The 14,128-nt window shown below is 50.3% G+C and overlaps 1 protein-coding gene across 1 annotated transcript in view; it reads right to left on the bottom strand.

Annotated features, from left to right (window-relative positions):
• Nucleotides 1-14,128, bottom strand: part of LOC104077114 (hydrocephalus-inducing protein homolog) — a gene marked incomplete at both ends in the record, with an annotated part of 100,529 nt that overhangs the window by 9,617 nt on the left and 76,784 nt on the right. The window contains 4 exons of the mRNA XM_009578232.1: nucleotides 7,344-7,657; nucleotides 8,501-8,644; nucleotides 10,370-10,513; nucleotides 12,469-12,724. Coding sequence (XP_009576527.1) covers nucleotides 7,344-7,657; nucleotides 8,501-8,644; nucleotides 10,370-10,513; nucleotides 12,469-12,724 — 858 coding nt within the window. The remainder of the gene's footprint in view (nucleotides 1-7,343; nucleotides 7,658-8,500; nucleotides 8,645-10,369; nucleotides 10,514-12,468; nucleotides 12,725-14,128) is intronic.

Raw genomic sequence — 14,128 nt, 5'->3', positions numbered from 1 at the left:
CTGACGCAGGCTGCCCGGCACGTCCCGGGCAGGCAGCGATGCCACAGCCCAGCGAGCCCTCCCAGCAGGACTCTGCAGCGGGTCACCGCAGGGAAAGGCAGGAGAAGGTAAAGCAGCAACAATAACAAACACAGAAATAAAAAAACAAACCAAAAAACCCCTTCGGCTTAATATACTTCCTAGGGTCGCATCCCAAAATAAATCAGACAGACGCTGAAGCTTCACTCTGCTGAGTACACTGGCATCGCCATCCATCCCCCGTCTAGAAAGGGCAGGGCTCCTCACACCAGCAGAAACCACAGATTTAAGGCTGTGCATGGCTTCCACCCTGCGTAAAAGGCTAGTTAACATCGCTGCTGCCTTCTTATTAAAGGTCACTCGCACAGTACAACCTAATTACCCTCTGCCTCACCGAGAGCAAGGCAGACGTACTCCCGGGAACACGCTCACAGCCCAGTGGCCCCACTGAGCTCCGGGGGACGGGGCGAGGGATGACCAGACAGCACTGGCCTGGTCCAGGCGACACTGGGGACAGCTGAGGACAAGTGTGGGGTGACAGAGGCAAGCGGGCGAGGGAGAAGGGACAGTTACCACCGAAGAGAAAGCAAGCAAAGCAAGCTCACAGTCGGAAGGGTTTCCCGCAGAGGAGAAAAATTACTCTCCCAAGGGCAGAGCGGCTGAAAAGGCAGAGTTAATTGAGTTAGGCGCTCTCGAAAATGCACGGCATGCCAGCTGGCCCAGAAGGACCCTTGGGGTGCCTGACCCCCCCGGGGACCCCTGCCTCCCTCTGCTACGTGAAGCTGACGGTGGGGAATAAATAAATGCTTCTCGCACCATCCCACAGCACTAACTCTGGGGTGGGCATCTCGCTGGGCTGCCCCGCCCTTCGCAGAGCCCCATTAAACCTCCCTGCGAGCTGAAGTCCTCTCCAAGCTGCTGCGCTGTGGAGAGCTAAAGGTTTCCCCTCTCTTTGCCCCTGGCTGCCTCCCTCTCCGAGTCAGGAGATGTAGATTTATGGTGATACATCTTCAACATCCCAAAGTCCTCACCTGGGCTGTCTGAACACAGGGTCCACGCTCTCTTAACCCAATTGCTACTTGTTTTTTGAATGGGTAGAGACAATCCACCTGCTTCTGTGAGCAGCACGGTGACCTGTCAGAGTTCAAGGATCATCTGGCGATGCTCTGAGTTATATGAGTTAGTTTTAGGTAGTCCTGAGAGGAGCAGGGAGTTGGACTCGATGATCCTTCTGGGTCCCTTCCAACTTGAGATATTCTATGATTCTATGAATCAATGCTCCTGCGCAGCTATAAGGGCAGTAGCAACAGCAGTTCTTCACGCTGTGGCTATTTTCAGGGATGAAGAGGTGGACCAGCTGGATGAGAGATGACTTTTTTTTTTTTAACAGGGTCAGAGTCTATCGCAGCACGGAGTGGCTCCTCATCTAGAGCACATGGAGCTGGTGGCCAAAGGAACCATTGGCAAAGAAACCATTGGGGGACCGAAACTCTGGCTTTGGCCACCTGGCTTTTAGAGGAACAGCAAGCATTGCTTCTGCTCCACGCTGAGGCAATCTCCTGCCTCCTCAGTGACACAACAGGAAAACAGAGCACTGGCACACGCCGGGCAGATCCCACCCTTTCTGAAAAAGAAAGACGTGATGAAGTTTTGGGAAACCATCTCCCTGACTGGTACTCTCCCCGTCTGCCCTAACCCAGCCAGTAAGCAGCAAGGGAACTGAAACCCACCCAAACCCCATGCGCTGCCCATCCACCATCCCAGTATCAGCCTCTCGAGGGGAAAGAGAGGCTGTACAGAAGGACGAGCACCAGTTTCACTGTCTTGTAAGAGTCCAGCCCCACACAGGACAAAATTCCCGTTCTCTGGAAGGGTTTTTGCTGCAAATCTGTGTGTCTCTGTGCCAGCTCAGGGCTGAAGATGGGACCAGCAGGAGTGCTGGGCTCTCCATCACTTCTGCACTAGGAAGCACCTTGGACTAGAAGGAATCAGCACAAAAATCCCCAGTGCAGATTTATACCCGAAAACATGTGAAGATTTGACACATGGATTCAAATTTGGCTTGAGCCCTACTCTTAAGAGTTTAAAGATTTCTCAGACAGGGATGCACCAGCAAAGAGCACAGCGATACTACAGACGACGCTCCTGGGCAGAGTGATGCCAGTGGGTTCAGATGGATTTTCCCTTACGGAAAGCAGTTTGATGCACAGCTTGCAGGAAGGAGGAAAAGAGTGGAGGGTGAGAAACAGCTGGAGAAATTAAGAGAAACGAGGTCTGGAAAATTATGTCACCTTACTCATCACTGCCACACGCAGTGACAGCAGGTCAGCAAATAAACAGGAGTAAATAGCCCATCTTGCCACCCAGATTTCATCTGACAGCTTCCTTAGTGCTCTGCCAGAGAGATGAAGTGGAAGCGACAGCAGCGGTTCCTGAATCGATGCTCTCGCTCTGCCTCAGCCAGGCTACGATAGCGAGCTGTTCCCACGAACCAAAAAGAAATATAATTTTAAAAAAAAAAAAAAAAAAAAAATCAACATTTTGTTTCATAAACAGTAAAGCTCTGCAGAGACGGGCCTTGAACGGCAGCCCAGAGGGAATTAAAGCATGAGCCACCCAGGCAGCACAGGCGCAATGGCATTTATAGGGAGAAGGATGCTGTTCGCAATGCAAACGTCCCCCCGGGTTCCCACTGTGTGCCTTGGGTAACGAAGATGTTCAGAAAGCAAAGACAGAAGTCGGCTGCTCCCCAGGTTTGCTAACTGAACATCGCTGCCAGAGCAAGAAGTCACCCTCCAGCCAGTGTTTGCTGACTGGCTATAGAACCAGAAGGCAACCCCCATCCAACCGCAGCCCACTCAGGACGTGGATGACACATGGACATCTTCCACACTTTGTCCTGATGGCACAGGACAACGCCAGGGAGACAGTCAGCTGCCCGACAGCACCTTGGGTGGGACGTGCAGTGCTTTTCACTTAAGTAATGCTTTCTTCTTCGCCTCCCCTGCCCTCAATCCAACTCCTCCAACACCCTGGGGCTGCTCCCCAGGCCGCCGAGGCAAATGAAAGCTCTCGGGGTCCCTCACCCTTGTGCAAAGGAGGGGGCTGAGCCTCAGAAAACCCAAGTGTAATAGTTAAAGTGACTCCCACGCAGCCGTTCTGGGCTCCAACCTCTGTTGCGATGGCCCAGGTAGAAGTCCTCCAGGTGTTCAACAGCGTAACCGTTGGTCAGAAGCCCTGGGGCAGCAGAACCTGTCTCAAACTTGCAGCTTCCCAGCAAGAGAGCTTGGAAAAAGCAGTGTCCTGCTGGAAGGCACAGAGATGGAGGGTGCCTGGTGAGGGTCCCCATGCTGAAGGTGAAGGTAGGGAAGAGAAGCTTACAGACATACTGCAAATGGGAAAGCATCACCCCCCAACCTTCATCCTGATCAAGTATCACCGACCCACACACAATATCCAGGCTTACGTCTCTAATATAGACTTGGTAACAACATATGCTCGCTTAGTCCTGGCTCCAAAGCCCTCCTTGGCACTCACTGTATTTACTTTTCATCCTGCCTGGGTGGAACAGGTGGCAAATTTCCCAAAGTCTCCCTTGCTTCAGCTCCCCAGTGTCTCATCCACACGTAGAGCCTCTCCCCCCCCCCCCAGCCACTCACGGCAGCCAGACTGCCACCCCAGAGGTGAACCTGCCCGGCACCCAGCCCTTGCTCCAAGAGACTCCATCTCCGAGAAATAAGAGGCCGCTTCTCTGTTACACCGACCAAACCGCTTCTCTGCTGCTGCCAAACCACAGGCAGCCGAAGGACGCGCTCAGCAGCACGCTCCCATCACTCCCTCCTTTTCTAAGTCACCCACGGGATTTAAGCAGGAAAAGTAGCACCCATGGGGCTACCAAAGCCCAAAACCTATTGCCCCAGGGAGCTGAGGAAGGGGTACGCTCTACCGTCACTCATCCGAGACTGCCCAGCATCAGGGCCACGGTGGATGTATGCAGTTCTGATGTGTATTCTCACTGCTGATGTTGCTACCTCTCCCCTCCGGTGGCTGACAGAGCACTGCTGTCAGCTTTTTGCCTTGCGCTGTTTTTCGCTGTCTGCATTTTCCATTTCTTCCTTGTTATAAAAACAACAAAGCAAAAAACCCATCAAATATAACACAGAATTGGGGTTTTTTTTTTTTGTCAGTAACAAGGCTGGGATCTGGCTCGCAGGGTCCCTGCGGCGCAGCCTGCCAGGAGACATGGAAGGAGAGAGAGAGAGAGAAATTACTAATGCTATAGGAAGATCCACTTGGGAGGAGAAAGGCTCCTGGTTTGTTCAAAACAAATTGACTTAGAAAATCCTGGATGGAGAGGAAAGAGTCATTTTCTACATGTTTAGCTCAACAAACCCTTTCCCCAAAGAATCTACTGGCAATTCATTACGCTGGATTTGTAGCCAAGAAGCTCCCACTCTCCAGAGATGTCAGATCAATAGACAGAGGGGGTGTGACATGTGCCATGGAGGTGCGCAGCTCCCTGCGGATCCATCCCGGCACACGGACCGCTCGGCATGCGTTAGCTCTATCCCAAGGAGGGAACACGTCTCGCACGAAGGGGACAAAGAGGTGATGCAGGAACAGCAACGCTCACAGTAAATGACAAGGCATGCATCCCTGATAAAAGATGAAAACTCTAGAGAACAGCTAAGTTTGGGGATGAGTCTTTGGCAGCCTTTGTCACAGGTCTCTAAGAAAATCCGTGTATATCCTTTGGATTTAATGTCTTCCTTTTGATGGGAATCCCAAACAAAGCTGAGGAGCTGGATACTGCCCTTCAAAAGGAGGGCAAACCAATCCTCACCGAAGAAACCTTTAAGGTAAGAAACATGATGAAATGTTTCAGTTTGGCTCCATATCTACTATCATCTGCTGGATGATTCTGGAGATCCATTCCAACGCCGCAGAAAACCTCTTGGTGCAAAGGCTTAACTCAGCTTTGACCTACCAAAGGTCCAAGGGGTGAGGAGAGACTATTCTCAGTCTGTCTCTAACCACACAGGTCTAGATGAGGAGTAACCACGAGAAATTTATGGCTCAGCAGTGTCAGAGAAGGGGCATGGGTTGGCTTGAGTTGGGCATGTCCAACCACACAGCAACGGTTGGACTGTGTGACTTACGTGATTGCTCTGCTCAAAGTAGCCACAGTGACCAAAGAATAAGGAGGGAAAAATGGGTTGAACAATTAGAAGAAAAAAGATCTAAGCACACAGAGTCTTGTCCAGGCAAAGAAACAACATTTTTCTCTCCTGGCCAAAATGAATGTGTGTGTCTGATTGATGCTGGGAGTCTCTGATGATGGGCTCCAGCAAGGCTAGAAGTATGGATGGTTAAATTCTATTGATCTCACCTTCATGAGGACCTGATGTTTGATTCCCTCGATGTCAGACTGAGCTAGTTTGATCTGATAATTTAGAATACCAACAGTGCTTAATGTGGACCAGAAATAATATCTGACACACTGCCCTTCTGCCGGGCTCTTAATGAGCAATTTGAGGTGTTAATAGCTTGGAGACTGTCTTCATTTCCAGCTCTGCCACCGAGGATCACATGGTGTCTGCTGAGGGACCCGGAGAGAGTACATTACTGCTTAATTAACATGCAGAGCAGCAAAGAGAGCTGTCGTAACGTCCACAGTGCTAACGAGCCTGCAAAGGGGCTACGCCAAACCCTTTGGAGCAGAGGCTGCCATCTCCTGCCAGATGCTCAGGACCCTCAACTGCTACCGACTCAGCAGAGATGGGTGACTCGGCATCCGCTGGAAGGACGAGCACCTGCAGGCTCAGGTCCAGCAAAGCCAATTTAGGTGGAGATGGGGTAATTGAAAGCTGAAAACTGATTCAGCATCCACACTTCCAAAAAACCTAAATTGGTTCTAAAAAAAATAAGAGTAGAGATAAACAGGCAACCGGCCAACAAGTGGCCCCCGAGGAAATTAATTCCACACAGGCTTCGCTGTAATATGCTTGTTTCTCTGTTATTATAAAATATACGCATTTTTCTATCATCAAAATTGGATTTTCCCTTTAGCTTGTAATTAAACCTTAATCTAGTTTACCAAGAGATGACAGGGGCTTCCAAGCAGAGCTTACAGCCCTGCTCCCCTTTCCCTGCCCACCTCCCTTCACCTGCTTTTGCAGACTTTCCTCTGCATTTTAGGGTCTGTTCTGAAGGTGCCGTGCATCAAGAAGGGCCCCTCCTGAAGACTTTTTCCTCTGTAAGACCCAGCTGTGACTGGGCTACCCCAGTGCCCAGATCTTCTCCAACAAGACCTCCTCATAGCCGTAGCTAATTTCCAGTTCCCGATAGGTCGTCTCCTCTCAGCCAGATCCCAATTCTCTAAACAAAACTGTTTATTGATGATCTGTATTATTTGTAATAGCAGCACTTCAATACACAATGGTTAACTTTGCTCGGTTTCCTAGGGCATTATGGAAAAACCATTTGCTACTGTAATTAAAACTGCCCAGACTAAACTTTTGTACTATGCAGAGAGGCCACAGAGGGAGGAACTGCTAGAAATGTGTTTATTGATGTGCTCCAGCATGACTGCAAGATTGCTCTTGGGCTTGGAAACCACAGACCAGCGCTGGATGGCCCTACTCCCCGGGGATGTTCAGACAAGTCCTCCCACCAACACCTACAGCTGTACCCACAGCAGCAGCAGAACCTGCCCTTTCGCTGTAAAACACTAAATAGCTGTTCCGTGCATGTGACGTGCAGTTTAACAGATGAAAACTCACTTCACCAAGGTGGTGTTTGCCTCAGGCCACGAAGGTCTGAGAAAGCAGCTTTCCGCACCACCTTTCCTTCCCAGGGGAACCAGTACGGGGGCTATAGCGAAGCAACAGCAAGAGACTGGGACAGCAGCACACCGTTCTGGCGGCAGTGCCTGTGTAGGTTCTTAGTATGAGATGACAACAAATAGGGTTGGCAGGGAAGGACAAGAGGTCACGTTATATATCTGCTTGTCCAAGTGCCTAAGCATGGCTTTGTAGCTCCAGAGATAAAGCAGGATTGCAGGTTATGGGCTACGCAAAAACTGTTGGTAGTGTCTTACAGTCCCAGCTTGGCTGGAGAACGTTGCTTCCTTCCCAGCGTCAAACTGGTGGAGATCACCTATTCCCTGAGCATCTAGCCTGACCACGGCTGGTAGGTGTTATTTCCACAAGGGAAAGTTGAAAGCAATTTGTCAGATCCCAGGCAAACAGCCTCGGTCTTTGCAAAGTATAAACAGGACACCAGGAAGGAGAAGAGCTTTAAGGAGAGGGCAAAGGTGCACATACCTCATCTGGTGCGTGCGGCTGTCTGTCAGGAACGACCAGTGGTACTGCGCAAGAAGGGGGCTGCAGTTGGTCATCTCGATGGAACGCACATCTTCAGTGTCATTCAAGATGCAGCCAAAGTCCAGGGCCATGGTCTGGATACGGAGATTCGGAAAGTAAACCTCTCCCCGAACGGTGACCTGCTCCTCATGAGGATGCTCGAGAAACTGTATCTTCAGAGCCTTCTCTGCTACCCAGATATTCAAATCCTCTTCGTAAGCAGGGTTAAATCTGATGGAGAGATGAAGTTCCTCCCCTATCTCCAGCTTCATGGGCTGCAAGGAGATGAAGAGTATTAACCACCAGTGTGATGAAGTCCCAAGGTCTGACAGCATGAAACGTGTAAATATTCAAAGTGTGACCCCAACGTGGCCTTCTCAGTTCGTCCTTCATTTTCCTTACAGCGTCCACCTGACCACAAGCACCACAACACTCTTGTCTCAGACTGTCTCAGGCTCACATGCCTGTGCTCTGCATCGATACAAGAGGGAAATAAATATTGCGCTAATCAATTCTGACCCACAAAAGCTATATGCTAAATACATAACCAAATCAGCACTCTGGCAAGCCAAGGCCTTTTGCCCTGACTCCAGAGGAACTCCTTTATCCTCACAGCACGAGTGCAACGGCATTGCAGCCTCACCCTTGCAGGTGCCAGTCACCGGAATGGCACGGAAGCGGTGGCCGTGCCTACAACAGGTTTAGCAGAGTCCATATCCAACGCCTTCCACCGACAACGGGGCAGGTGCCAGGCAGCGGCTGGAGGAGCATCCTCAGCCTCCCTGAAAGCCCTTGAAGGGCGCAAGCTGCTCCTGAGATTATCTGAGGATGGCTGCCGGAGAGCTGGGATGGTTCCCAAGAGACACCTTCACTACATGGCTTGCCCAGACCTAGTTGCCTGCTCCCCCCTCCTCATGTCTTCGAGCCAGGACGTATTTCCCCAATTCAGATGATATTTCATTTCCTTTAGCAACTCGTTTTGAAGCTGATTTAGTTCAGGCCAGTCTATTGCTGACTCTAAAGAATAAACTTATCTACTAGAGGACTTCCCACAGAAACGCACCACCACACTCCTCCCTCTTCAAACCCCACCAGCAGGAAGGTCCACGGCTGCTCACCTGAACGTCTGCGGGCAGGGGCTGCCGGTCCGCATCGCAGACTAAGAAGGGTTGCTCTAAGGCCAGGACAACGCTGAGTGGCAGGGAGGAGATGTTTTTTAAAGAAAGAGGCTTGTGCTGAAGAGTGAGGACATCACTGGGTTGCTACAGAAACAGGAGACAAGGGGAAAAAACCAACCTGACGTGGCCATGGACCTCCTTCCCCTTCCGATGCATTTCGCATTTTTCAACCCCAAAAGTGCATACATCTCTATTTTTATTAGTTTCTACCCTTTTAGGAGGTTTTTCCTTTAAGTATATCAGATGCTTTTCATGTTTAGAAACCACAGCATCCCCCGGGGGACAGGGAAACCGTCTCAGTAGAGATGAGGAAACAGGACCCCGAGGGGCGGCAGCTGCTTGAGCAAGATCAAAACTAGAAAGTGAACCCAGACCATTTGTCTCCAATTTTGTATCCTCTCTTAGGCAGAATGGCACAAGATGATTTTCACTCACATACAGTAATTTCTTACAACCTTATCAGCTCTAGTAGCCTCACAAGCAGTGACGCTAGTCAGAGGAGAAAAGCAAGCAGGATTTGGCCCATAGAGGAGAGCCTGCAGTAGCCTAAGGCTAGCTTTGGACATTTACAGCCAGTTAGAAACCTCAACAGTCCGGCTGCAATGTGTCTCCTGCTGTCCCTGCTACAGCGACGAGGTGCCTGTAGGCTCAAAGCTAAGCTCAGCCTAAGCTATTTCTTCTTGTTTATGCATTGCTCTGGGCTTCCTGCATGGTTTATATAAACTAGACAGTGTTTGGGAAACTAGTTCTGGGTGTATTGATATCAAACAGCTGCAGTGTCGTAGCACTCGATAAATCGGAGCGCGTGGCATCAAGTAGACCACAGGCAGACATCAGGGGTAGCTGAAAAGCTTCTAATTAAATCTGAACTGCCTGCTCACAGGATTTTGTGCTTCTCTGGATGCCTGGGAACTGGAGGAGAGACCTGAAAACATAGAAACTAAATAATGAAATATCTTCTCTTCTTCAGACACCTCACAGGAGAGGGAAAGATGATGCAGAAGTCAGGATCCAGAGACTAAAGGGCACCTGCTTTGCGTTGGTGTTATCATTACAGCAGCTGAAGGACGTCTGCGGGTCCTTTGAAGGAGGTAAGGCTTGGGGAAATGCAAAGAGCTAGCATCCATACCAACAGCAGAGAAGGCAAAGAGAGACAAGAGATAATGTTTTTTTCTCATCAGGCTGAGGAGCTGACAGCAATCTCCGTTTTTCTCAGCTTCCCTACAGGATTGGTGTTCAGACTTCACCGTGCCTTGGAGGATCCTCAAAAACCTCCCTTTATACTGAGTACAGAAACTGGTATCTCTCTAGAAGTGGCCATGATCCCCCTCAGCGGAGCAGCTGTAATATCAGTTTTGCTTCGGTGAAGTTAAAAACCAGTCCCATCTCTAAAAACATCCTCACTTACTTTACAAAGCGCCTCAGGAAGGCTGAGGAGGGGGTTTAGCATCGCTCAGCTGCCGCGATGCTCTCCCACCTGCAGTCCTGGCGCACGAGGTGGCTGTGCAAAGCCCACGCTGCTCTCGTGGGTCCCACGCATCTCTCTCACCCTGTGCCCTTGGCTCAATTCTGCCTCCACGTGAAGAAAGGCAGAACAGAGCTGGTGGGACTTGTCCCCAACCCCAGAGGAGTGAAATAATGATCTCAGTGTTAACGGCAAAAGCTTGGTCCTGCTCAAATCAATAGCCAACGCCCCATGGACTTGGAGAAGCTGCTTAACTTCCTCCTTTGAACACAAGCACACACTCCCCGTGGGCTTTCAGTCATCAGCCACGCTATTAAATGCCAGGATGCAATCCAGAGACTTACCTTCTCCACCCGGAAAATGATTTCTCTGGAGGACATTTGCAGAACGGGAGCAACGAACTCGCACGTGATATCCACTTGCATTATCTGTGCCTTCCCTGCCTTGCTCCCCACGATGGCATGACACAGCAGCCGCTCCTTCACTACCTGCGTGCAAGAGTCGCTTGTCACCCAGCGGCTGCTAGCAGGGCATCCAGAAAACACTCCGCATTTGCTAGCCGCCTGACCGTGGACATAAAGGATTTTGATAGCCTGGATAGAAATCGTGCCATGGGATCTTGGCCATCAACCATCAGCAGGTATTGCTGCTGTAAAGTTACAGTCACTGCTCTCTTCAGTAGCCCCCTTTCTTTTTAGGCTGCATCCTATTTCTTCTGCACTCAAATGTCCAGACCACTACACCCTAACATCCACAAAAGGCACTTTCAGTCATGTGCTGTCTACAATTATAATAATTACTGCCCCAAATGATTAATGTTTCGATGTGCCCCATTGCTAAGCATAATGCTTACGGGAAGCTGTGGGAACTGATTATAAAAGTATATAACTATATTAAGGGAAACAGGTGATAGAAAGGCCAATGCCAGCAAAACCTCCCTTGGCAGCTTAGTGGAAAGGAGCCACGGGAAAAGCCCAAATAGAAAGAGGGCATCACTCATTCCTAGGATGTACTGTGCCCTCCTAGAGCTGGTCTTAAAAGAAATCTCCCCAGGAAAGAGATGTCTTGCACTTCACTTGAAAACCCTCTGCTTAAGCTGGATGCTCTTACATTCAAGGCTTTTTCCTGATTTCTCATGGTTTCACTTCCCCAAATTCCTCCCTTCATTTCTCACTCTTCCCTCCGGTACAACACCAAAAACCAACTCCTCCTCAGAGCCTACAGCCTTCAAAATCATCTGTGTTGCACGTGCACTGCGGGGAGTTGGGCTTCTGGTCAACCTGAAGAGTATTAAGTTCTCAAGAGCCAAGGAAGGTGGCAAGCCCGCTCCAGGGTCTTGGCTGTGACTGCAGGAGCCAGGGAGCCACAGCTCCCCTTTCGGCTTTCCAGGCAAGACACCTTCACCAGTGCCCTGATCACTTGATTTCCTTTCTGGTACCTTTTTCCCTCTTCAGCAAAACCTTTGGGCTCAGAACCGCACAGGGACAGTCCCATCGCAGGTGAGTAATCAAGCCTTCCTCAAGCTATCACTAAGGCAACCCTTTAAAACACCTTTCAAAGCACTAGTATCAGCAGGAGCTTAATGCAGATTTATTCCATGTTTGCTTAAACATCCGCGCCCAGCAGTCCTGGCGCCAGGGAATACACACCAGGGTTAGCTGGCAGCTTCTCTGCAGAGTTGGATTTCCCCTGGGAAGAAGGGTCCAGGGAGGAGAACACCCAGTGACCCTGCTGAAATCTCCCCCTCTGAGCTGCCATCCAAGGGTGCTGCAAGACCTGGCTGCCCTTGGGACACCGGGGCTGGCTGAGAGCCTGGGGCGAGCTGTTATGGAAATATTGACAAAAGTCAAGCTGTCAATTATAATGATCCCCGGGAACAGTTTCCCGCATGGAGAACGTCACCCGGATCATTAGAGCTGACACACTGCGTTCATTTTTCTCCTCCAGGACTCGGTACTAGACAAGCCCTCTGCCCATGTTTGTCTACAGAGGAAGAATGATGCTGCTCCCAGACACTCCCCCCCTTCACAGGCGTCTTATTTTACTCACTGCTTCCCCCAGATATATTACTTTGCATTTTTTTTATTTACTTTCTGCCTGTGCTCCTAGGCTAAGCGTAACTTATTTTCTCTGCCCTTCCTTTCTGCCCCAGCACATGACACCTCGTAACCTGCCGTTTGCCCCTGAAGTAGCAACACTTCCTTCAGCCCGTATTTTGGTATCAGCAAGTCGGGCTTATGGTAGCTATAGAAACACGAAAAAGCCTTAGCAACGGATGGTGGCCAGCAAGGAAAGCAACTGGTGCTGCCATGGCAACTTGTGGCGTTAAAACAGTTTCTTGAAAGCTCTTGCTCGTTTTCTGAGGCAAATGTCAAGGGGCTGCAAAAGAAGTCCCATTAAAGTGATCTGATGGGAAAGGCTCAGCCCTCGTGGGGGACCTCACCTGTGGAGTGCTGGAGGAACCTTCCAGCACCATCTCCATAGTCTTGCCCGGCATCAGCTCCATCCTCAGCGGTCGAAGCTTAAACACAGGGCAGGCAGGTTTGGGGTTCTGGGAGGAATCTTTGCCCTTGGTGTTACTGATGGCAGGGAGATGATCACGCTGGCGAAATGGGGCAAAACCTTCCGTTGTCCAATAGAGCTGATGGGTGCGCCGTCCTTTGTTCGTTATCTTGAAGTGGTAACAGCAAGGATCCAGGCTAGAAGAGAAGCAGAGATGGAAAATATCATGGGAGCTGCCATCTCCCAGCCGTCACCCAGCTTCAGCACCCTGATGGCGTTACCTGACTGCACACTCAGCAATAAAACCACCTCCAAAAAGGCTGACCTAGCTCAAAGCTACAGCAAGAGCCAGACCTTGGTTGCCCTTAAGTTTATCACCATCCAGCAGCTGGTCTGTTTGCATACAGCAAGGAAAAACTTCATGAAGAACATTGTGGTGGGTTGACCTTGGCTGGATGCCAGGTGCCCACCAAGCCGCTCTATCGCTCCCTGCCTCAGCATGACAGGAGGGAGGGGAGAAAATAAGATGGAAAAAACCCTGTGGGCCAAGATAAAGGCAGTTTAATAAAGCAAAAGGATGCACGTGGAAGCAGAGGAAAGCAGAAGATTATTCTCTACTTCCCGGGAAGTAGGGCTTCAGTACACATAGCGGTTGCTCCAGAAGACAAATGTCACAATAACGAATGCCCCAGCCGCCTCCTCCTTTCTCTTAGCTTTTCTTGCTGAGCAGACGCCACATGGGATGGGATATCCCTTTGGTCAGATTGGGTCAGCTGTCCCGGCTGTGTCCCCTCCCAAGATCTTGCCCACCCCCAGCCTACTGGTGAGGGGGCAATGTGGGAGAGACAGCCTCTGCTCAGCAGGGGCCAAAACCCTGGTGTGTTATCAACACCTTTCTAGCTACCAACGTGAAGTACAGCACCATGAGGGCTGCTACGGGGAAAATTAACTCCGTCTCGGCCAGACCCAATACAAACATCATCTGAGTTGCTGCAGACAGAGCATCACCAGCCTTTGGCGCTCAATAATCAGAGCATTTTTCCAAGGTGCTTCCTGCAGGTCTCACTGCGTCAGACGCTGAGCTGGCCTGTCCCGGCTGCGAATGGATGGAGGAACAGCTTCGCTGCCGTTTCACCTTCCCCTTGGGAGCTGCTGCCTCAGATGGCTTTACTCTGAAGATGCTACTGGGGAGCCGCAGGGTATAAACTTATCTGGTGATCTGGGCACCACTTGCCTCGCTGGTGGTGCCCCTGCCCTGGCACCCATGTTATCCCCTTCATCCCCCCATCCCTTAGGGAGCATCCAACAACCCTCATCGCCCCCAGCATATCACCCTTTGCCTGAACAGTGCAGCTGGTTGTGTGTTTTAGGAAGATAAATGCATTGAGAACGTAGGATCAACAGAAGTTTCCCTGCTATGAACACGGCAGCAAGATCGGGTCTAGCTGCTGAGGGAATGGAGCAACAAGAAGAGATTAATAACTAGAGCTAGGTATAAACCAAAATGAATATTCAATGGAAATTGATTCCTTCATGTAAAGAAACACTAACTGCAGGCTAGTCTGGAGCAATTATTTTACCCTCTATAAATCTGAGCGTGA

The sequence above is a fragment of the Fulmarus glacialis genome, unplaced genomic scaffold, assembly GCF_000690835.1.
Source record: "Fulmarus glacialis isolate BGI_N327 unplaced genomic scaffold, ASM69083v1 scaffold4595, whole genome shotgun sequence".
NCBI lineage: Eukaryota > Metazoa > Chordata > Aves > Procellariiformes > Procellariidae > Fulmarus > Fulmarus glacialis.
Note: the sequence above shows the minus strand (reverse complement) of the source record. Positions and strands in the feature narration are given on the sequence as shown.